This window comes from Equus asinus, chromosome 6 (assembly GCF_041296235.1).
Source record: "Equus asinus isolate D_3611 breed Donkey chromosome 6, EquAss-T2T_v2, whole genome shotgun sequence".
NCBI classification, from domain to species: domain Eukaryota; kingdom Metazoa; phylum Chordata; class Mammalia; order Perissodactyla; family Equidae; genus Equus; species Equus asinus.
Window position 1 is genome coordinate 88,218,255 of NC_091795.1, and position 23,709 is coordinate 88,241,963.

Sequence of the window (23,709 nt, forward strand, 5' to 3'; positions counted from 1 at the left end):
AAAATTTCATAAGATTGATAATATCCACTGGCAATGTGGGGCCGCTGGTTCTGCCACAGGATGTTAGGGCGAGTGCAAATAACTACAAACTTTTATAAAAGTCATCTAACAATATTTATTTAAATTTAAAATGTGAATACACTCTGAACCAGGAATCCCATTTTGGGGAAATTTTCAGGCTAATGGCAATATCAGTGGATAAAAAGCTAGTTGTCCGTGATGTTTATTATAGTATTTTTTGGAATGAAAAACTGAAAACAACCTAAATATCATTCAAAAGGTGATTCATTAAACAAACTATGCACCCTGTGCTATGGAACACTGTTTGAGCCTCCACTTTCCACTACGATTTTCACATGTGTGACTCAGGGCAAGTCTGTGCTTCAATTTCCTCATCAATATAATCAAGTACTAATGGTACTTACATCACAGATTTATTTGTGCTACCTTGGAAGGACTTTTAGTATATATTGCTAAGTAGAAAAAACAAGCGATTTGTAGAATTAAAGATATTCTTAAAAAATGTATATTTGCTTATGTTTATTTGTATATGTTGGTATCAGCAAGGGAAAAAAGTGGAGAAGTTATACATTAAACTGTGAACACATCTACTGCCTTTATAATTTGTCCCAAAAAGAAGAAAAACCACCAATAGAAAAAAAAAGTGATGCAGTCATGAGCAGACAATTCATTGAAAAACAAACACCAATGGTTAATAATCAGAGGGAGAAAGACTCAGCCTTAAAAAAAGCCTGCTAGCTTTTGAGAACCTCCTTAATTCAAAGCCCCCTGTTTGGTGCCATGTGCCATCAAATTAGCCAAGCTGAGGGTGCTACAGTCAGTCACCCACCCTAAGATGAGGCACAGTGAAGAGGAGGGGGGTGTGTGTAGGGGTGCATGTAGGGTGATTTGGGGGTGGTAGGAGGGGAAGATGTTGTGGGTGAAGAAATAAACACATGTGGAGGGGTTAAATAGACCTGAGTTCTAATTCTGACCCTTTTCACTTGTCTATAGAATTAAAATAGTCTCCTATTCTTTTTGAACCAATCTCTTCACTTGAGAAATGAGTAAGTGAAGGAATCCAGTGAGGCCATATTCAGACCAGCCAGGGCACAGGGAGCTCCTGCCTTCCCAGCCCTGCTCAGCCACATCCTGTGGTGCTGGGGCCTCCCTTCTTCCTCCTCCTTCCATCCCCTTATTCCCTACACTTAGTGGATAGAGCTTTCTTTTTGTTGACTTAAGAGAGGAGGCGCTGGCCTTTAGACTCTTCAATCTGTCTTAATGTAGCCTGTCTGTCTGCGACTTTCTATTTACCATGACACTCATTCTTTCTGCATTTAAGTGATTTTTGTCCCTGCACAAGTAAAGGCATGATTTCAGTCACACACACATGCACACACCCCGAAGCATACAGACAAAATAAAACAAGAGCTCTATAGCCCTTTCCTGGACAAAAATCTTTCTAAACAAGAATCCAGGTGTCACACTGGATCCTGTACAAAATACAGGTTTAGATAGCAACAAAAAACTCCCAATGCCAAAATGACAACAGAAGATTAATTACAACAATTTTACATTATTGAAAAACTGCATTTAAAACCATTAGCCCTTTTAAGTACCTTGAACAGACAGAGAAAGGCAGAGTAATCTGTCTCTTTGCAAAGGGCAAGTCTCCTGAGAAATGTTGGGAAAACTGGAAGCAAAAGTACCTGCTTGCCTGGCAGTTAAGTGTTCTGGTAGTTCCAATAAGTCCAATGGGAATTCCCTTAGAACTTTTCAGACAACAAGGTAACCACACTTGCTGTATAAAAACCACTACGTGCTGTTGTTCCATAGGCTAGTCCAGGTCTTTGAAGCTCCTTTGCCCCCACCCGGAGGGCTGCCCCAGTCAAGTTCCTGGGGCAGAGCTTAAGCACTCTGGGAGCGAGGCTCCCTCCCACTGTTGAGGAGGTCTGTGAGTTCTCCGATGTACTTGATGGTGTACTTCAGTGTCTGGATCTTGGTGAGCGGCTGGCCCCTCTGACTGTAGACAGGTGGGAGGTAATTCCGGAGGGTGTGCAGGGCATCTGCCAAGGTCCTCATCCGGAGCTTCTCCCTCTCGCTGGCTTTCCGCCTCCGCTGGACAGACATCCTGACTTTGGTGCCCTTCTGGGCCTTAGGGCCACCAGAGCCCTGCAGATAGGCAGGCTGGAAAGCTAACATATTGTAGTCCACCTCCACCAGGCCACCAGTGCCAAGGCTGCTGCAGACATCACTGCCCCCATTGTTGGCATCTCCATGCCCACAGGGCAGTCTGACCACGGCTGGACAGGGAGAAGAAGAATAGGACTCCAGGGAGGGAGCCGGAGAGAGGCTCTGAGTGGGAGAGGCCTGGTTCAACTCAAAGGGCCCTGCCCTGTCTTTCCAGTTCCATGAGGAGAGCAGCCCAGGACTATCAGAGGAGCCCAAGCCATCTTCAAGGCTGAGGAAGGTCTCACGCAGGTTGTCCATGCCTGGGAGACAGCTGCAGAGAGAATGACTCCCTGGCAAGTGAGAAAGAAAGTTCTGCCGCCCAGCCAGGACAGAGCTCTCTTTTATGATGGTGGGGGAGAAGTGATGAAGTGGGAAAGAGGGCTGGGGAGAGGGAGTTCAAAGGAGAAACCAAGGACCAAGATGGAAAATGAACTCTTCAGGTGTCACTTTCTCCTCATTGATAATTAGCATCTTCCAGCTAAAATGTCTTTAAACAGAAAGGCCTCCAAGAGAAGAAAAAAGGAATTATCTTGTTGTAACTAAACCAATTAAGGCTGCATAACTAGACTTAGCATTGTCCTGTGGAACTCATTAATGAGAGAGCCAGAGAAAACAAACCTGGGGAATCTGGAGCAAGGAGGTGGCGGCCGAGGGGCCTGCGGGGAGTAGCAGGGGACCCAGAGGGCCTTCCTCCCCCCTGCCAAGACTTCCAAGATATTTCAGAGCAGATGGGGTGTACTGTTGGAGAAGCAGCAAGGCCTAGGGACCAGGTAACCCCTCTGAGCTTGGATTCCCTTGTCTGTCAAAGGCAGACAATGATGGCTCTTACTTCATAGGGCTCTCCAAAGGAGGGCACACAACAGGCGCCCAGTGGATGTCAGTTTCCTTCTTCTCTAGCAAATTTCCCTGGGTTTTCTAGAGTGCAGAGCCCCTCCAGTATGCCTACCCTCAGAATGACAAAGGCCAGCAGCTCCGGTAAACCCAGAGCCTTAGTCAGCAGGGAATATCCTTCAAGAAGTTTAAAGCCCTTGCTTTAACTGAGCAGATTGGGATTCCCCACAGCAAACATATCAGGAAACAGAAAGCTCCTTTAAGACAGGGAGTTCACAGAATACCTGGCATTTAGCCCTCTCGAGGTCTTCTCAAAATCCAGTGGCAGAGTCACACCTCGTTTTTTGAAATGTATAGCGGAAGTGTGAAATTGACCAGGGAGCCTGTTTTCCCCACCGTTGCTCCAAATGCCCCGAATGTGTTAAGTCGGATGGTCCTGCCACTTTGCTTCACTTCCCACATGCTCGGAGAGAGACAGACCCTGTGATTTGGAAAAGGGTTCTCAGATTCCCCATTTGTCCCATAAATGTAACATGTTCTCCATGTAACTAATTCTACAAATTAGTGTTAACATCTGAACCACAGGGAGTTACGTTTCAGAGTAATAGTAAAGCGTCCTTTAACATGGTTATTGAGTCCCTTTGCCATTATTGCAAAGAAATGTCAATGGTCTAATTAGAACATTATGGTGTTTTTTAATTAGCTAGGCTCAGGGAATGAGAAGCTCAAGCAGTTAATCTGTGGAAGAATGCTTTTTAATTTTGCCATTTACAAAAGGACCCTAAGCCATATCTTGAAGAATAATAACATTAATGAAACATAATAAATATAAGAAATGATTTCTCCTCCTTTCCGCTCTTCTCTTTCTCTTCCTTCAGCTCTTGTTGAGAAGCCTAGAATCTGCTGCTATGATTCAAGGAAATTTACGTGTATTATAACTAACCTTTATTTTTTTAAAAACTCATTTTACAATGAAAACACTGAGCCTCTAAGAGGTTAAGAGACTCAGTGAAGATTTCCCTGGTAGGAAGTGGCAGAGCCACTTGGAAATGGTTGAGCAAAGATCCCTTGTAAGACCCCAAAGTCCACCTTTTAATTAAAAAGAAAAACTATTTCTCTATTTCAGTTGGTTGTGGTAGAGTCAGGTGACCTGAATGTGACTCAAAGAGGAGACTCTCAGTAGCCCCGAGGTGGCTGTGGTGGCCCCTGTCATAGCAGGCTTTCAGTCCTTATCATCTAAACTTCACAGTTTTCCATGTAACATTACTTCTACTCTCGGACTCCATAACTCTTTTTTTTTCCTTTCTATAGCTTCTTTCTGAAATTACTAATTTATTAAGCTTATATTTTCAGAAATTTCATTTCCTAAGTGAAACAATATCTATCCAATCCTTGGTGCATTGTAGACACTTAATAAATGTCTTCTTGTTACTGTCTGTTTGTGGTCAAACTCACCAGTATCAGTATGACTTACTGTGCTCAGACTCCACTACCCTGACCCCAGGCACCCAGCACTCCTGGCTCCCAGAAACCTGTTCTTTTTTTTTTCTGTGAAAAGATTTGCCCTGAGCTAACATCTATTGACAATCTTCCTCTCTTTTTTTTGTTTCTCCCCAAATCCCCAATGCGTAGTTGTATATTCCAGCTGTAAGTCCTTCTGGTTCTTCTAGGTGAGCCACTGCCACAGCAAGGCAACTGACAGACAAGTGGCATGGTTCTGTGCCCACGAACAGAACCTGGGCCACCAAAGCAGAGTGTACCAAACTTTAACCACTAGGCCATCAGGGATGGCTCCAAAAACTTGTTCTTAGAACAAGCAGAACTGCCTGGTTTCCATGTTTGTCAATGCACACTCTTTCTCTCTGCTAAGAACCAGACTTGCCTTTACCCTGCTTGTCTCCATGAAGTGTTCTGTGCTCAATCTCTGGAAAATGGAAGGACAGGACGGTATACCACCATTAGCATTTTGAAGGCCTGTAGTTGAGCACACACTAGCTAAATATTCTTCCGTCTCCATTGAGAACAACGCAGCAGAAAACCGGATAAGGCTAGACTGGCCCTAATAACCTAGTTCAGTGTGCAGTGCAGTGGAAAGATGAGCCAGAGTTCACCTCCTTTAGAGCAAGTAATTCACCCCCTCAGGGTCTTAGTATCTTAATTTGTAAAATGAGGATAATAATATCTATCCTATCTTCTTTATGAAGAGTATAGTAAAATAAGAAGTATGATCTGAAGGATAATTAAACCCCCTTCCAGCTCTAAAATGTGATGAAATGTGTTTCTGTGTGAATTTGCTTGGTCAAACGAGCAGCCACCACCCCAGCATACAGGGACTTAGAGACCACTGAGTCCATCCCTTTTATCTGCATTCTTGAGGTGGCAATGACTTGCTCAATGTCCCACCAATAGGCTTGGCAGAGAGGGGAATATAGAAGCCGAGGTTGCCTGCTCCCAGATCTGTCATTTTTCTTCTCTTGAAACTAACAGAGATTAAGTAATAGATAAGCTTTCATACTAGTAAAGCTACATAATTCCCTTGGTACTGAGTTATTGGGATAAATACTTTAATAAACGTCATTACATTTAACCTGAAACATTTAAACGTCATTCACTCAACAGACATTTATAAGATATTGTGACTATGATTGATACAAATTGAAAGGAAGTCCCCAACCCTGGCATACTCCCAAGCGGCTTCGCAAAATTTCCTGGTCCTATTTTCCAAAGAGTAACAGAAGGACAGATTGTCTTGGCTCAAACCCAAGGCCTTCATAGTAATCTTTTCATTGTAGCTGTACCCATTGAGGAGGACCCAGGATTTGCCACATAGATTAATGAGTGATTCAGTATCTAATTTTCACAATGATGAGCTTCTGAGGGAATGCCTATCACGTCCCAGATAAGAGTCATGACAGAGGCATGGACAGCTGGGCATTTCACACTAGCCAGAGGTGATTGTAAACAATGGACCTAAGGGCCAGGAAACTTTCTTCAGGCAGAGCCACTTTCAAGAAATTGACAAGTAGTGCTCAGAGAATCAACAGGAAACAGTCTGCTTGAACGCCAGAATCTGGAACCACCAGTGGTCCCATGTCACTGCCTGCCCACAAGGCACCTCTGTGCAAATTAGAAAAAGCCTCGCTTGGGCTTCTTTCAGCTCCTACTGACCTCCTTGGCCAGGCACATTTATACAGGGCTCAAGCTCCACAACTGGTGGCATGGGAGCCCTCTGTGATGTGTCTCCTTTGCAATATTAGCAATTTTAGTGCTTTAGTGGCTGTTCAGACATTGATGGGCAGATAGTGACAAGAATGCAGCCACTGGAGTCAGAAGAATCTTACACTGGCTACTGAGTAATTGTGATCTCGGACGTATTAATGACTCTCTCTCAGCTTCAGCTTTGCCTGTACAATTCAAATACTAATACTCAGCTCATAGAGAACACACTTTTACAAGGTCTACACATTGTGAACTTTAAGTATGGTAACTAATGTTGCTGTAAGTATCTACCATACACAGTAAATTCTTGATTCCTTGAGTCAAGAAAAGTTAGAGTGGCAATACCTGTAGCCACAAATACATCCCTCTCATTTTCTTTGGCCTCAAGTCACCTCTGCTTAGAAATCAAAATTCCCTTCTTCAAATGAAACTTTTTTTTAGTGAAACCAGTTTAGATAGAGTTCTTTACCAAAGAGTAGATAATCCAGGGCAGGTGGTGGGAGCCATCAGCCTCCAGTGCAGTCACTAAAGGGATGCATTGCTATAGATAATTTAAAAATAGTGATAACACGGGGCTGGCCCCATGACTGAGTGGTTAAGTTCATGCGCTCTGCTGCAGGCGGCCCAGTGTTTCGTTGGTTCGAATCCTGGGCGCGGACATGGCACTGCTCATCAAACCATGCTGAGGCAGCATCCCACATGCCACAACTAGAAGGACCCACAACGAAGAACATACAACTATGTACTGGGGGGCTTGGGGAGAAAAAGGAAAAAAATAAAATCTTTAAAAAAAAAAAACAGTGATAATGCTGATGAAAAGTTAGTCTGTGTTTTACTGTCGCTATGTAGTGCCAATTCTCAACAATGACAATGATAAAATGACTACTCCTCACTGGGGTGGACCACCCAGACCACTACCGCATCCTTGGTAACCACTGCCAAAGAGAACTTTAAACTTAGCCCAGAAGTTTGGAGCTGTGACCCAGAACACTCAAATCCTAGTCCCAGTTCTGACCCTACTATACTATGGGACACTGAGTGAGTCATTCAACCTCGGTTTCCTTGTGTGAAAGTTAGAACCATCCTACATACCACATTGCTAGGAAGCCAAAAAGATCTAAAACTGAACCTTGATTTTGAAAGGGGTAAAGGGCTGTGGGAACATGTTATGATATTTCCAAGATTAACAAAAATAACTACTTTCACCGATGAAATCATTCACTCCAAACTTAGCAATATGGCCGTGCTACATAGCACCAAGTAAATCAGCATGGAAGATAACTCCTTTAAAACCTGTCTCGTGAGAAATAGCACTACCACCAGACCTTCGAGAAGCATCAAGTGGAAAGTCTATTTCTCTTGTGACCTCCTGGATCCCTGTACGACATGAGGCAGTTCCTGTGGGCAGTTTGCTCAAGGCAGAGGGAGGACTCAAGTGGATTTCAACTTCTCATGATGCTGCAGAAAAGGCTTTGATAGATAAGAATCTGGTCAGTGAACTGAAAAATCTAATCCTGGAGTTTAATTAAAATGAGAGCTGCTCTGTGGAATTCCTGCCATGTGCAGAGAATCAAACTTGTCTCTTTTAGATTCATTAGTTCATCTTAATTTTCATAGCAACTCTATATGGTAGAGGTTATAATCCATACTCTAAAGATGAGAAAACCTGTGTTCAGAAAGGACCCGGCAAACACAGGAAGAGGATAGCAAAAGCAGGATGCAGCCTAAGTCTGCATGAATGCCAAGTCCCAGGCTCCTTCCACTACACACACTGCCTCCCGGAAGCAGTGTCACCCGTGTGATGAAATCACCGGGAACATCTCCAGAATGCAAGGCTTGGTTCAAATCCCACCTCCTCCCAGAAGCTTTCCCTGACTACCTTAGCCCTCAGAATTTCTCCCTTCTCTGATTGGCAGTCCACAGCTTTGACCTCATTCATTTGACACTAGTATTTACTGCCTGATATTCCAGTTATCTAATCATGTAAGTCTGACTTAACTTCCCCAATTATGTTTCAAGTTCCTTGAAGGTATGGGTGATTATTTTGCTAGGGCTTTACACAGCACAAGGAGCTAAGAAGTTGATTATCGATTATGTTATGGGTTTTTATTTGGTACATGCTGTGTGCCAAGCACTGTGCTAGGTGCTGAGGACAGAAAGTTAAACTAAAAAGCTTTTGTCTTCATGTTGCTTAGAGTATTGAAGGCAGAGATAGAGAAATACAAATACTTACAAAACAGTGTATAAGTGCTATTATAAATTTAACCATAGGGCACACCTGCACCACTGTGTGTGACAGCCCTGGGAGCCCTCTGTAACGTGTCCCCATTGCAGTCTTAGCACTTTAGGTACTTCAGTGGCTGTCCAAACACTGGTGGATGCATAGAAAGTGATATTAGCATCAAGAGGAGAGCCATTCGAGGCAGACTAAACCCGGGTCAAATCGTATAAATACTTACACACAGATGAGGGGCACATAAAGAATCTGGAGGGCTTTCTGAAAGACATGACTTCTGCAGCCTTGATTTTTAAGTAACACTCCTATGCATTCTTAAAAGGATGTTCCTTTAAAAGTGGAGCTTTTTAACAAAGTACAAGGTTGGAGGCAAGCCTTCTAGGCATTACTTGAAGGTTAGATATAGCATGAATTGTGCAAGAAACTACTAGCAGGTCCATGTTCCCAGGGGGTCAACAGGAGGCTGAAGCTGGAGAGGAGAGCCTTATCCATAAGGATAAGCACTTGGGCTTTATCTTGTAGATGACAGGGAGCTTCTAGTCATCATGATGAGGTTTCAGCAGAGGCAGGATTTGCCAGCAGAGCACTGGAGCCATCACTCCAGCTGCTTGTGGAGAATGTGTTTGGATGGAACAGGCCTAGAGGCCAAGGCTGCATCACATATTATTCTAGTGCTTAACATAGATTATCTCACATTAATCCTCGCAACAACCCCAGAAAACAGGTGCTATTATCATCACCAATCCTGTTCTACCAATAAGAAATTGAGGTGAAGTAACTTGCCCAAGACCCCACACCTAATGACTAGGAGCCCCAGGGTTCCAACCTAGGCAGGCTGCCTTGGGTCCAGGCTTTTAACTTCTGGCTAAAACAACTGAGAACGGTGGGAGGCATCAGTGTGATGGGCTCTGGAGGTTCTTGAAGCCAGAGCTCAAGCTTGAACTGCCACTCAGTAAATAAAGGTAGACTGACTGATTGGTACTATTCAATCATGTAGTCAGTGCATATGGAGCCCCTGAGGTTGGCCCAGTGTCCTAGGCACTGTAGGGACTGAAAAGATGTAGCAGGGTTAGACTTTCTGTCCTCACTCCTAAATTCGAGGGTTAGACTAGATAAGTACCCACGCAACTCTTTTCTGCCCCAGTTAGTGGACAGGCATAATTCGTATAGTCCAAAGGGAGTACCACGTGTGTGTGTCTGTGTGTGACCAGAAAAGACACCTCCTTTCTTGGCCATACCCACAGTTATTCCAGTGATGATAACAACAATGATGATAAACTTATTGAGCACTAAATGCTTTGTATGATCTGTTCCATTTAAATCTTACAAAAATCCTTTAAAGAAAGTATTATTTTTGTTCCCGCTTTACAGAAGAAAGAACTGAGGCTTAGAGAAGTTGAAAAAGTTGCCCAAAATCACGAGATTAAAAAATGGAGGAGGCATGATCTAAACCCAGGCAGTCGGACTCCAGAGCACTGGGCTCCAGGGGGTGATTTTATATCTTGAGGGGAAAAAAGAGGTGAGAGAGGGTTTTGGAAGGGCCCCTGGTTGCATGTTGTAAGGTTGGCAGCTGTTTTACAACTTTGGGTTTGCAGTTCCAGAATGGAAGGCATCTGTCTCTCCCTACCACTTTCTAGGACTTTCCCTGCCCTTAGGCCACACAGTTATCTTTATCAAACAGCAAGTAGGGTTGATATTTAGGCATATTTTCCTACAATTGAAAATTTCAGAAAGAATATCTTATTCTTTCCCAAATAAAACACTTTTATGTATTAATAGCAATAACAACAGTAATAACACTTTCCTTTTTTTTGAGTACTGACAGCACTTACTCTTTGCTAGGTGGTAAAAATGAGAGCCTTGCATATATCATCTCATGTAATCCTCAATACAATCCAGTCAAGTAGGCATCTTCTTCATTTTGCAAGACAGGAAGCAAACCTCAGATAGTAAGGACCTCACCCAAGGTCAACACACACAGCTTCTCCTCGCAAGGCCACAGCGTCACCCAATGCCTCTGTGGTGGACACATGCAGAGCCAGCTGCGGTAATGCAGCCAGTTCTTGGCCTCACTGCCTCCAGTTCTGTGCTTCTCATGCAGTCACTCAGTGTACCCTGGTTTCATTTGCTACCTATGGCCTTTGGGGACTACACACTCCCCTGACCTTTGAATACTCCACAGTCCCTTTTCCCAGCCACAGCCACACAGAACCCCAAGGGCCAACCTAGTCCCTGACCTGACCAGACCCTGGCCTTCCTGCTAGGCAAAGGATAGAGCCAGTGTTTGAACATAGTTGGGATTAAGTTAAAAACCTGGACCATTTCACGTCATCACACAATCTTGGTACCCAACTAACACTCAACAAAAAAAAAAATGGATAATTATTGTGGGGCAAAAGGAGTATGGTGTGTGTGTGTGTGTTAAAATAAAATACCTAAGTGCGATGTGCTATCTTCCGGTGTCCTTGAGCTGGGAGAGGAATAAAAGTAGGATCGTCCTACTTGCTTGCTGACATAGCGCTCCTGTGTTGTTAAGCCTGTGAGAGTTTTAGCGAAGCCAGTGTGTGGTTCTTCTGAGCATGACTTTCACGTCACTGCCTTGGCTCCCACTATAAACTAAGTAAATAATAAAAGTTTCTAGCTCTCCTGATTGGAGTTTGAGGCTCATTGTAAAGCCAAAGAGTAATATTTCAGTTTTAATCCTCTTAAAAATAAATTGTAAAGCATTGTTCAAGATGCAGATAGATTATTTTCCCAGGCTGAGGATTTAGCCAGGACAAAATAGCTGAAAAAAAATAGGAATGAAGTAATTTGGCTTACTTCATAAGAGAGATGAGAGACAGAAGATAAACATGCTAAACTGTAGAAATCCTTAAGAACAGAAAGAGAAAACCATTGTGGACTTCTCAAGCCATTCCTGGGGCGGGTTCCCTGCCCTGAAATTATGCTTATCTCCATCCCCTTCGCTAAGCGAGGTCACGAGGAGGAGCAGCAGCATCCTCCCTCCCAAACATCCCACAGCTTCCTTCCTCCTCAAGCACTTTGACGACCTGAGCTCAAGATCCTGACTCATTAACCCGCTCCGCAGCCAGGAGAATGTCAATCTTTGCGGCATGAATGTAGATGGGAGCCAAGGTAGTGCAAATTTCTCCAGGAAGAATCCATTCCCAAGCAGCCATACCCTTGCGGGGTCCCTATGGTTTCTGACCAGAACATAAGCCTCCTTCTCTTTTGGGAATATGACTGACTATGCTCATTTGGGAATAAAAAATCCAGTCATCATGTCAGCACAAAAAGGGCCATTAGGTGGAGGGCCTCGGGGAGGGGAATGCAGCAGCCTGAGGGGTGGAGAAACATCAGAGCAGGGAGGAGGGTAATAAACAGAGGAAGTGGACTGTAATTCTCCCTGGAGAGCAGCTGGGCAGGATGTGTTGATTATTCTGACTGCAAGGGAGCCTGGGCAGTTCGTCTTGCTTCAAAACTCTCATGTCAACATTTAGCCCGGAGAGCGCAGTTCCCGCCACAGACTGGGGCGGAGAGGCAGCTTGTATTTGCTTCACGACTGATTCTTCAGCAACTGGCTGGCAAGATGCAAAAAAATCTCATGTGTCACATTTACACCTACTCCCCCTTTTAAGTGGGATTCTTTATTACCACTGGTATTTGGGGTGGCATTTTAATACCCATGTCAAAAAAGTTGAAAGCAATTTGCGCTGAGGCTCTTCCCTAAGGATTTTCCTCTGTTTTCACCAGCCTGAAGCTCAGAAAAGTGTGAAGTTACTTCTTTATTCCTCTCCAATGCCGGTAATTAAGATGTGAAAACTCCTGATATTAAAATGTATAATAAAAATGTTGTTAGTAGGATATCTGCATAATAAGCCTGCTTATTTTCAGAAACTCTAGCCTTTACTTTGGACCATTTTTAATTCAGATGTCCATATTTGCAAGTTAATTGACACCTACAAGGCAGATATGAGGCAAAGAACAAACTTGGGAAAATATTTCTCACAAATATGAGAGTCAAAAGGTTATTGCTATACGCACTCATACAAATAAGAAAAACACCAGCTTGCCATCGGGGAAGGGAACAAGGGCATGAATAAACAACTCACAAAAGAAGAAATACAAGTGGCTGATACACAGAGGAGAAAATGTTCACCTCACTAGTAATCAAAGGCATGTAAATGGAAATGACAAGGAGAGGCCAGTTTTCACCTTCCAAATTGGCAAAGTTGGCAAGAGGGTGAGGAAAGGGCGCCTCTCACACTGCTTGTGGGAGGGTAAACCAGCCAGATTAAAGAATTAACGTCTCTAGAATGCATTTTAGATTTAAAACTTGATACATGCACTGATTTAAAATGCCTTTGACACATAAACTTTATTCGATAGTAGTAAACAAATTTGCAGTCAAATATTTATGAACAAGAATATTTATCACAGTATTATGATAGAAAAAATTAGAAACAACCTCAATATCTAACAACAAAGGAGTGATTATACAAATTATGTCCTCTGCACCTGATGGAATAGTATATAGTGGATAAAGATCATATTTATGAAGAACGTATAATATAGGAAAGATAGTCTAATATTAGAATTTTAAGCAGGATATATAAAATTCATACTCTGATACAGTTAAATTTTTTTTCATAGAAAAATGACTAAGGGTTTAAGAGTGGCTATTTCCGGTAATAGGAATTGAGGGTAAGTTTTCTTTGTTCGTCTTAGTTTCTTCTTGAGGGGTAGTCTAGTGTCGTGGTTAGAAGCATAGACTCTGCAGCCTGTGTTCCTAGGTTCAAATATTGACCCCTCTACTTTGGTAACTATGTGATCATAAGCAGCTAACTTCATCTCTCTGTGTCTCAGTTTCTCTACTTATAATATGGGGATAGCAACAGTACCCACTTCACAGGATTGTTGTGAAAATTAACACATGTAAAGAAATTTCCTGAAACCTGGCCTTGGACATGGTAAGCAAGCAATCATTGGAAGCTGCTATTGTTCTTTATAGTTGTCACTATTTAATAAATTTTAAAAAGGTATTAATTTTAAAGCTCGAATTTTCAAAGCAGTGACTAGGCAAGGATGGCCTGAGTGGGTCCACGTATAAAGGAAAAAGACTCAGGAATCATAGTTGCCCTCAGGTTGAATAAAAGCATGTGAGTAATACATTTATTTAAAAATAAAGAAAGAATAGACAGAGAGAGGGAAGGAGAGAAGGAAGAAAGGAAGGAGATAGGGAAGGAAGGGGATTGGGGGAAGCACTCCTATAAAGATAATAGGACACTGACAAATATGTGGACAAGGGTTGCTGAGTCTTGTTGGAGCTCCACATTTAGCATGCATGGCATGTAGTTCACATGCACACATTCCCACACTTCCACGATGATAGGAATCATCTGGGGCCAGAGGAAGTCTTATTTTCAAAAGGAAGAATCATAGGCCCGTGTCTTGCAACTTCTGATTTCGTAAGTCTAGGCTGGGGCTGGGTAATCTCTTTTTTTTAATACCCAGGGAAGTTGGGAACCGCTGACTTGGACCATAGAAAACCTCCAGGGGTCCAAGAGCTGCTGAGCCTGGCACAAGGAAGCCAAGAGCACACCCAGTGCTGGCCCCTTTTCTAGAATGTTAAATAGAGAGAAACCACAAAACGCAGGGAGGAGGACTGGATGACTTATAGACCTTTATAACTCCTTGATTTTTTTCATGCTATTGAAACCTCTCCTGATAATTTCTCTGCCTGTCATTTAAGGCTATCTGTGTTCTGGCGCATCCTGACCCTTCCAACTTTACGTCCCCCTGGTCCTCAGGCACATTCTCTGCCCCATTGCAGGGTAGCTCTACACCGTCCCTAGACCGCATTTTCTTTTCTCAGCTTTTGCCTGGCTGTGTCCCTCCCCCAAACATCCCTCCTTTTCTCTGAAGCTCTCAGATCCTACCAGTCCTTCTAAGCCCCAGCCAAGTGTCTTCTCCAGAAACCCCCCTGTGCCTCCCCCTCTCTTCAGTGAACATTCATATGGACAGCCCAATGCAGAAGTTTATCGTACTGACCTGGATCGTTCTGGGTTTTTTTTAACTTGTTACACTCAGGAAAAAGGACCTTAATAATGACTACTACAGGAATATTGCCTTATAGTCTGTAAAAGATTTTCCTATCTGTTATATCTTTGGGGCTTCACAATGTTGTGAGGTGGGAAATGTTATCATCTTCCTTGGAAAGTTGAGGAAACTAAAGCTTAGAGAGACTTTCCATGCTTCCCTATGGTAAAACTACCAATAAGTGGCAGAATTAAAAGACTGCACCACGGTAAAAGGAATAGGGGAACCCCACATGAAACCTTGAAATGTAGCGGCTTAATGAGTGGCTGTCTTTGTTGTCCAGACCTGGGGGAGGGCCGAGACATCAGGCTTTAAAGAACAGCTGCATCTTGGGGCTGAGCCTGTGTCATTCACAGGCTCAAATGGTGGGCTCATTATTGCAGCTGTTGCTGGCTTTAGGGAGCCAGACAGCTGTTACCAGGAGATGAATTCAAAGAGAACAGAGGAAATGGAATCCTGTGAAAATAACTGTGCCTGTATGTACGTGCCCAATGCTCTCCCTTCTCGTAGCTCAAAACGTTCTAAAGAGGTAATCTCCTTATTCCTTATAGGAAGACCAGGTTTGGCAAGTACAAGAGAGAAAGCCAGGCAGAGATAAGGTAAGTGTCTTAAACCAGCTTTTCTGGGACATTCTTAAGCAGAGTCTTTGAGGGCTTCACAACTTTTTCAGTCATCAGCATTTGTGATAGGCATGGCAGAAGAGTGTTCTTGGCAGAGCTGGGGAGCCCTAGGAGTGTCTGTGCTAAGGAAGAGACAATGGGATTGGAGCTAACCCTTCCCCTCCCCTCCCCAAATATAAGCTGTTGCCGTCTTATGGATCTTGGCATCTTTTTCTGATGCTGTAGGCACTGTGCCTGCTCATGAGCCCTTGGTCTGTTTTCTCTTTGGATATTCTTAGTACCCACCTTACTTGTCACTAAAGTTTCTTATTCCTTCCCCACCTTTCCCTTTCCTCCCGTCTGGACTTTCTCTTCTTACTCTCCTTGGAAGACAAGCCATTCATCCCATTGCTATGCCTTTCCTAGTGTAGGCTTTCTGCACAGGGTGAGTGGTACCATCCCACTGCCTATGCAAATCCTAATTGTTCTTTCTGGTCTACCTTGATTACCAGTCAGCCCCTTGGTGGCCTCTACGGCGCTTATAGTGGGTGCTGTCGCACAGTCTAACACAAGGTTTTCCTCCGCTGGTATAGTCCACTCACCTAGGCTATAGGCTAGGGACTAAGAGCAGACACTTCCTTTCCTCTAGTTACCCCTAGCTGCCCATCACTTACTGTGCAATGATATATATTCAGCACCCATTTGTTCGAAAATATCTATTTCTCTACTCTTTTAACTGATTTTTCTACTTTCCTGTTTTATGTTGGACTTAATTTTCAAATCATTATAAACTTTTATGGAGCACTTTCCGTGCTTTTTGATTAGTACTTTATCTCATACAACCCTAGGAGGTAGGGACTATTACTACCCATATTTCACAGTGAAGAACCTGTGGCTAAAAGAGGTAAAGTAACTTGCTCGAGGTCACACGCTAGTGGTCCAAGGTCTTAACCATTTGTTACAATGCTTTGCATAAGCCACCCAAAATCCCTTTTAGGAAGGGTACAGATTAGAAGTTCTACTATAATGAATGTTCCAAATAAATGGGTAGGCTGGCATTTGGAGAATGGAGTATTCCTCTCCAAAGGCTGGGCGCTTGCCACTATATCCTGAGCCTCATCTGGGGACAATATGGTACACCCTAGGGTTTGGTCCCTCTTAGGTGCCTAGGTGAAACTTATCACACTGCTAGTGACAACCAGCTTGGGGAATTCCAAACTTCAGTTCCTGCACCTCTACACTGTGATTATTTGACCTCAGAGGACCTAGGGAAAAGGGCTTGATCTCTGATTTCCTCAGGAGATATCTATTCCCTGGAAAGCTATGATCAGATGTCTGTGGGCACTGCCTTGGAGGCAATTCTTTTTTGACAGGAGTGAGAACTTTTTCTTAACTGAACCAACTATGGGTAAATTATGAGGTAAGCCAATGGACTCTTTTGGGAAGCCTGTGGCCAGAGTGTGAACTAACAACCTGTTTTCAGAAGAAATCTTTGCTGGGAACATTCTTGCTGCCACACTTTTTTAGAGATTTAACTGATCACATTACCCCCCTCCCCCATAACATCCTTTGTCAGGCTGCATTCTTTGGGCAGTTCAAAGTAGCTGCACAAAGGAGGCTGAATGCACAGTTCAGAGCCACCATTCCCTAGTGTCTACTATGTCCGATTCCACAGTGAAGGATGGAGAAGTTTCTCTAGGATCCGCCCCTTGGGCTCCACTGCCTTTTCTCCTCCCTTTAATGAATGCCCTGTGTCTCTGGGTTTCTTCCAACCTCAACCTCTTTCAAATGAAACCTGTTCTGGATTGCTTCCCTCTTCTTTAAAAGAACTGATGTACCCATTATCCACTCTTATCTCCAGAGATACCGTGCCTTAAAATGTGTGTTACGTGCCATCAAATCGACTTCAACTCCTGGTGACCCTATGAATGAGTGATGTCCACAACGTCCTGTCCTCAGCAGCCCTACTCTGCTCCTGTGGACTCATGCCTATGGCTTCCTTTATGGAGCCAATCCATCTCAGATTTGGGCTTCCTCTTTTCCTGCTGCCTTTACTTTTCCCAGCATTACTTCTTTTCTAAAGAATCCTGACTTCCCATGATGTGCCCGAATTAGGACAGCCTTAGTGTTATCATTTGTGCCTCCAGCTATAGTTCAGGCCTAATTTGCTCTGGGCCCCACTTGTTCGTCTTTCTGGCATTCCAGGGCATCCATAGAGCTCTCCTCCAACTCTGTATTTCAAATGAATTAATTTCTTTCCCGTCAGCCTTCTTCCTTTCCAGCTTTCACACCAGTACGTAGTAATTGGGAATAAAAGGGTGTGAATAATCTTGGCCTTGGTCTCTAATGATACTTCCTCACACTTGATGATCTTTCCTAATTCTTTCATTGCTGCCAAATCTCAGTCTTCTGGCTGTGGTCTCTGTTTAAATTGATAACTGAACCAAGACAAACAAAATCTTTAACAATTTCATTGTCTTCATTGTCTAGTTAAAGTTGTGTAGTTCTTCTGTAGTCATGAATTTTTCTTCCTGCTTTGTCACTTTCTTCTTTCACTTTCGTCTGAAGTCATTTCATGTCATTGCTGCTTTCTGCCAGTAAGATGGTGTCACCTGAATGTCTTAGATTGATATTTCTCCCACCCGTATTCACTCCTCCTTCATCTGAGTCTAGCCCAGTTTCTTTTTTTCCTTGTTCTCCCCAAAGCCCCCCAGCACATAGTTGTATATTCTAGTTGTAGGTCCTTCTGGCTCTGCTATGTGTGACGCTGCCTCAGCATGGCCTGATGAGCAATGCCATGTCCGTGCCCAGGATCCAAACCACTGAAACCCAGGGCCACCGAAGCAGAGCTCACGAACTTAACCACTCGGCCGTAGGGCCAGTCCCTAACCAAGTTTCTTATGTGATATGTTTAATGCACAGATTAAACAGATAGGGAGATTTGCCTTAAAATATACACCAAAAAAAAAAAAAAAACAAAAATGCCAAAGGATAGTCTCAGGGAGGAATTTGCATTTGAATTAACTCAAATACCTTCTAAGCACTTATACTGGGCCCAGGGAGTGGCTCTGCCTGAAGTTCCAAAGGCAAAAGTCACAGACTTGCCCTCAAAGAACCAGAACTGTCTACCTATTATGGCCTCCACTGGCCACATGTGGCTATCGAGCACTTGAAATGTAGCCAGTCAAAGCTGTGATGTGCTGTAAGTGTAAAATACATACCAGATTTCAAACACTTAGTTTGATTTAAAAATGTAAAATATCTCACTGATGATTTTTACATTGATTACATGTTAAAATGAGAACATTTTGGATATATTGAGTTAAATCAAATATATTATTAAAATTAATTTTAATCTGTTTATTCCATTATTTAAAAAAATGTGACTATTAGAAAATTAAAGATTATATATTTGACTGGTATTATATTTCCATTGCACCGTGCTGGTGGATAAATGTCATATGAGGAGAGGGATCGTGCTATAAAATGTTATAAAGACACTGAAAACGTACCACGGGAGGAGAGAAGGGAGAAATAAATTTCAGTTGGACAACCCAGGAAGATATGAAACAAGTGACATCAGAACTGAGTCTTGAAATAGGATTGCAGGGAAAAGGCCCGGAAGCATCCACACCCAGGTCTAGGGTGGGAATTTTTGACTCAGCCACTTAGAGGACTACAGATTTTAAGGTGCTAGAGGCTTCCTATGATTTCCAAATCGGATTGCCCATCAGAATTACCTGCTGGTTTTGAAAGAGTGTAGGTTCCTGGGCTCACCCCAAACCTTCCAAGCCAGAATTCATGTGTGCGAGGCCAGACATCCATGTTTCACAAAACTGCATGGGCCGTCTGCCCACAGCTCATGGATCCCAGTCCAGGAAACAGCCTTTGGAAATGCCAGGTGCAAACGGTCATCTTTGTGTCTCTGAGAGGCCGGCCTCAGAGGGCTTCCCATAATCCACGGCTAGAGACAGACTAGGCATCTTCTGTTCTTGTTACATGTCCTTTGGGGAGAAGCACCTGAAATACAGAACTCACATCCTGGGCTGGTCTGCTGGTTTCCCCTCTGTGGGAGCAGAACAGGAGGGCTCCGTGAGCTAGTCCTCATCTCAGGTACCAAGGTACTTGTTCAGCAGCTCTTGTCTGCCTCAACCTCTACCAGAGTAGTGATTCCAGAAAAGAAAAAAACAATCTTTGCAGGCTAATATTTGATCACTCCGGACAGCGAACAAAAGCTCTTTATACTTTCAAAAGTTCTTCATAGCCACAGTGGCTTAAAAGGAGGAAGACAGAATGAAAGAATAAGGGAGACAAGTGGGTAGGGGAGAGAGATTTGTTTTTCTGACGGTTATGGTAAATGGATCTGTACACCCCAAAATGCCATCATTTTCCTTCTTTTCTTTCTCCAGCAGTGTTTGTGTAAGTGTGACCCAAAGACCACCTAACTCAGAATCTATAGGGGTGGGATCCGACAACTTGTTTTTATAACAGATCCTTCAGATGAGTCCTAAGAAGGCTGAATTTGAGAATGATGGGTCTAGAGGTTTGCAATCCCCAGGATTACTTACATGGCACCTGATCTGGTACATGCCATCTTAAAGCATTTCCCTTGTCAATGCTAGTCAGCCTCATTTGTCCTAACCTTTCTCATTTCTGCCTGAGTGCAGCTTTGGGGGCTCCCTTTGAGCTGTGTACAGTGTCACTCAATGTCATTCTTACTGGGCCAGAAGAGCAGCTACCTCTTTCATGGTATATCACCAAGCCAGTTTTGTTCTCACAAACTCGCTTCCAGATTGGTTAATTCACTTAACTTGCAAAACACATTTCCCAAGTACTGTATCTATTGGGACCAGAAACCCCACTACATTCTGGAGACATACAGGGAACAGATGAGGTCCCTGTACCAGGGTGCTCATTCTCTAGAACAGAGGTCCACAGTGTGATAAAGGTCAAAAATGGGTTTTGGGGTGTCAAGTACAGCATGCAACAATAATCCTGTATATTTTACTATAAGGAGACCTACAAATTTCATAAATTTTAAACGTTTTGCATAACTCAAGAAGGGCTAAGAGCTACTGGAAGGATAGATAACAATGATGAATGCTTTCTAAGAAGAGAAAATGTCATCACTGGCAAGCTAGCAAAATGGTGCCAAGTCAGGATATTTAATAACACTGTCATTAGCAGGTCAACTATTTGCTCCAGGATGGGTGATATCAAGATGCAGAAAAGTTTGCTTAGGTATCGAGATCAAAGGTGTCCCTCAAGGCTCAACTCAAATGCCACCAATAACAGTCTATTCTCCTAATAGTTATATGTGGGTATTTCTGAGGAGAATGAGGTTAATATGGATGGATGGTCAAGAAAAACCTCTTGGTAGAAACACATTGTGATTTGTACCTTAAGCAAAATTGGGGGTGAGCCAGGGCTTTCTGGGTAATATTTGAAGTCATCGGAGCAGCAGCATCTCCCAGCATCTCCCACCCCTGTTGTTCTGAACAGGGGGCACACAGCTGCATAGTTGAGAGGGAATCATGCAGAAAAGAGCTTTCTTAGGAGCATCCCAATCCACACCAAAATCTACCCTGGGTGCTCAGGAGGGGAGATTTCTGCTTCCATAGCCATTCATCCTGGAGAGGAACCTTCCCAAGAGCCTCTGCCGTGTGGTTGGGGTCTACCAGGAGAGAGCAGAAAAGATGCCTCGAACTCCCAATCTGACCCCCAGCTCAGCACAATCAGAGGCTTTTACAAGGAACTATAGCGGGGGAGGGAAGGAGCACTCCCTCTCTGGACTGAAGACGGGATGGGGAGTGGTGGTGGGGAAGCTGCGGCTTGAGCTTTGAACCTGATCTCTCAACCTCAACAGGAAGATGCAGCACCAGCAACGACTTTCTTATGGCTCCCAATTTGGCACTTCTAAGGCTCCCTCTGAGGGTGGGGGATGGATCTGCCAAGGAGGAAGGGAACCTTCAGAATCTTCTGACTTGTAACAGACAGTCTCCAAAAGTTTGAGGAGAGGCTGCAGATAGGCAGTAGTCCTCGTTTTTCGGGGAAGGTCAGATTTTTTTTGACCTATTCGTCAAAATACTACTCAGGCTTTTGGTGAACGCCAGATGATTTTAGATTGCAGATTTGACCTCAATAAATCCACAAAATGATCACATTCATCTCTTCCTCCTGTTGGCTCTTTGCTCTTCAGCACAGGCACAAATTTCACAGGCCAGTCACCTCAGTCAGGATAGTGTTCATGCTTTTCATCACCCCCCACTACATGCTGTGGGAAAGGAAGGGTCTGTGGTATCTACAGTCGCGTGAGTTCAGAAGCTGCTCCCCACTGGTTACCTACTGTGGAGCGTTGAGTCCGTTATTCCTCTGACCCAGGGCTCATCTGTAACAGGAGGAAAATAATGAATGTATCTCACTAGGGCATAATGAAGATTAAGTAAAACAAAGCACCTTGCACATGGAGGTGTTAGTGTGATTTGTTTCCTTCATCTTTCCCTTTTAACATAGCAAATAGAGGACTCTAATAAATCTGATGCCAGCTACTTTGCACAACTCATTCTCTGAATCTCTGTTTCCTAGATGGTTTTTAGGACCCCCTCCAGCTGCAAGCATGTTATGGTCTTGTTTCTAAGCTCAGGGAATAGCTATCTTTGGGTTGTAGAGAAGCTTTCTTTCCTCAGGTCGAAGAGAAGCTGTGTTCGGCAAACCCTATGGGGCTGTGGATGACAGTTCCAAAGCCAGGCATGCAGCTGTTGGGCCGTGGTGGTCTGTGTGAAAGAAGAGGAGAAGGAAAAGACTCAGAGCCCAAGAAGAGCTGCAAAGGAAGAGACAGCTGCAAGTTTGTCCTGAGTAAATCAAATTGTGACATTTATTGGGCTATTTCCAGAATAACACCAGCAAGAAAGGTGGAATGCAGGATAATCTTTTCCAAGAAGGATCTTAGCTAAGTAGCCTACAATAAGCATGCTTGTCGACTGGAAGCAGTCTGGCTTAATGAAAGAGCCCTAAGTTTAGATTAAAACCCATGCAGACCTGGGTTTTGATTCTGTTTCCATTACTTCTTATCAGTGATTTGGGGCAGGTTATTTAACCTCTCTGACCTCATTTTCCTCCTCTCGTAACAAAAAAAGGGTAAATAATGAAACTCACAGGGAGATTGTGGGAGTTGGGAATTCAGAAAAGTACTTGATATATAGATGGTATTCAATAGATAGGAGCTATAAGACTGAGAGTAGCCCACCAGGGCACATATCCTAGAAACCTCTGGACTTGGAGCCATCATTTCTCAAGTTTGTACCTGGTACAATGTAGAGAATTGAGGGGCGGGGTAGGAGGAGCCAGGCAAGGCTGGGGGGCTGGGTAGAGGGGAGAAAGGAGATCAAAAGGCCCATAAATATATGTCAAACTTTAAAATGCAAATCCCTTTTCTGTGGCCCTGTTGGGACCAAATCTTCCATTATCACCTTTCTGGGAAGAGCCTGAGAGAAAAAAAGGTCAAGCATAGTCTTTCCCCTCATGGAGTGTTTAGTTTGGGTGAGTGTGATTTTGTGGCCAAGCCTAGATATGCAATAAATGTTTTCTTTTAACTCAGACCTGGAAACATGAGTAGAGAATTAAGACACATTGCATATGGTTTTCTTTGTGGATAGACCATGAGTTCCTCAAGGAAACTGTCTAACCCTTAATATGGCCCTTGCAATTTGTGTGATAGTTGGCACAGAGTACCTGCTTGTTGAATGAATAAATGGATAGGTGGATGGATGGATGGATGGATGGATGGAATGAAAGGAAGGATCGATGTTAATTCTGAGCATAATAAGTCATCTTCACTATCTGATAACCTAGTTCTCAGGGATGTCCTTAACTACATTTCATTGGGAGGCATTATTGAAGGTGAGGGAGTCCCCTCGGAGGGGCAGGCCTCCTGAGGGGCAGCTGTGGCCCTCTGAGATACTCCTGGGTGGTCTCTGCCAGTGGCCAGGGCTCTGTGCAGCCCCAATACCTGGGCATATATGATGCTGCAGAGCAGCTTTGCCCCGAAGAGGTGGCCTCCTCTTGTGAGTCCCTTGTCAGAGATTTATTTCTGGAGAAAGTATGGAATTCCAGATGAATCCTACAGAGTAGACCTTCAAAGGTAAGAGAGCAAATAATTACCTAACACTCCCTGTGTGCCAGGTCCTGGTCCATCTCCCCGACCCACCACCACCACCACCACCACCATCATAAGTCAGAAACAGACTTCATTTCCTCCTTTTCTCTTCCCTTGCTGGTCTTGGTGTCCCCTGAAATCATACTTGTATGTAATGAGTGAGTGGGTTTGTTTCAAGACAAAAGGATCTAACAAACGTCTCCAGCCTGGAATGCCCTAAAACTCCTGTCAGTTATAAGACTCCTGAATAAACTCACTCACCTCCAAGTCTTATCCAAGAATCTGATAGTCTTCCCTCCCCCTCTCTAAATTGCTCTTTGGAGCTAGCAATACAACTG

At 43.6% G+C, this 23,709-nt stretch overlaps 1 protein-coding gene across 1 annotated transcript; it reads right to left on the reverse strand.

The window, feature by feature from the left end:
• Positions 1-640: 640 nt before the first annotated feature.
• On the reverse strand, positions 641-2,507 carry MSGN1 (mesogenin 1). The gene has a single exon (XM_070512567.1). It carries the CDS (start codon positions 2,488-2,490, stop codon positions 1,909-1,911), a length of 582 nt encoding a protein of 193 aa, XP_070368668.1. The 5' UTR covers positions 2,491-2,507; the 3' UTR covers positions 641-1,908.
• Positions 2,508-23,709: the final 21,202 nt, after the last annotated feature.

Coding starts and splice junctions, on each gene's coding strand:
- MSGN1 (XM_070512567.1), bottom strand. CDS start 2,490: ATGGACAACCTGCGTGAGACCTTCCTCAGCCTTGAAGATGGCTTGGGC.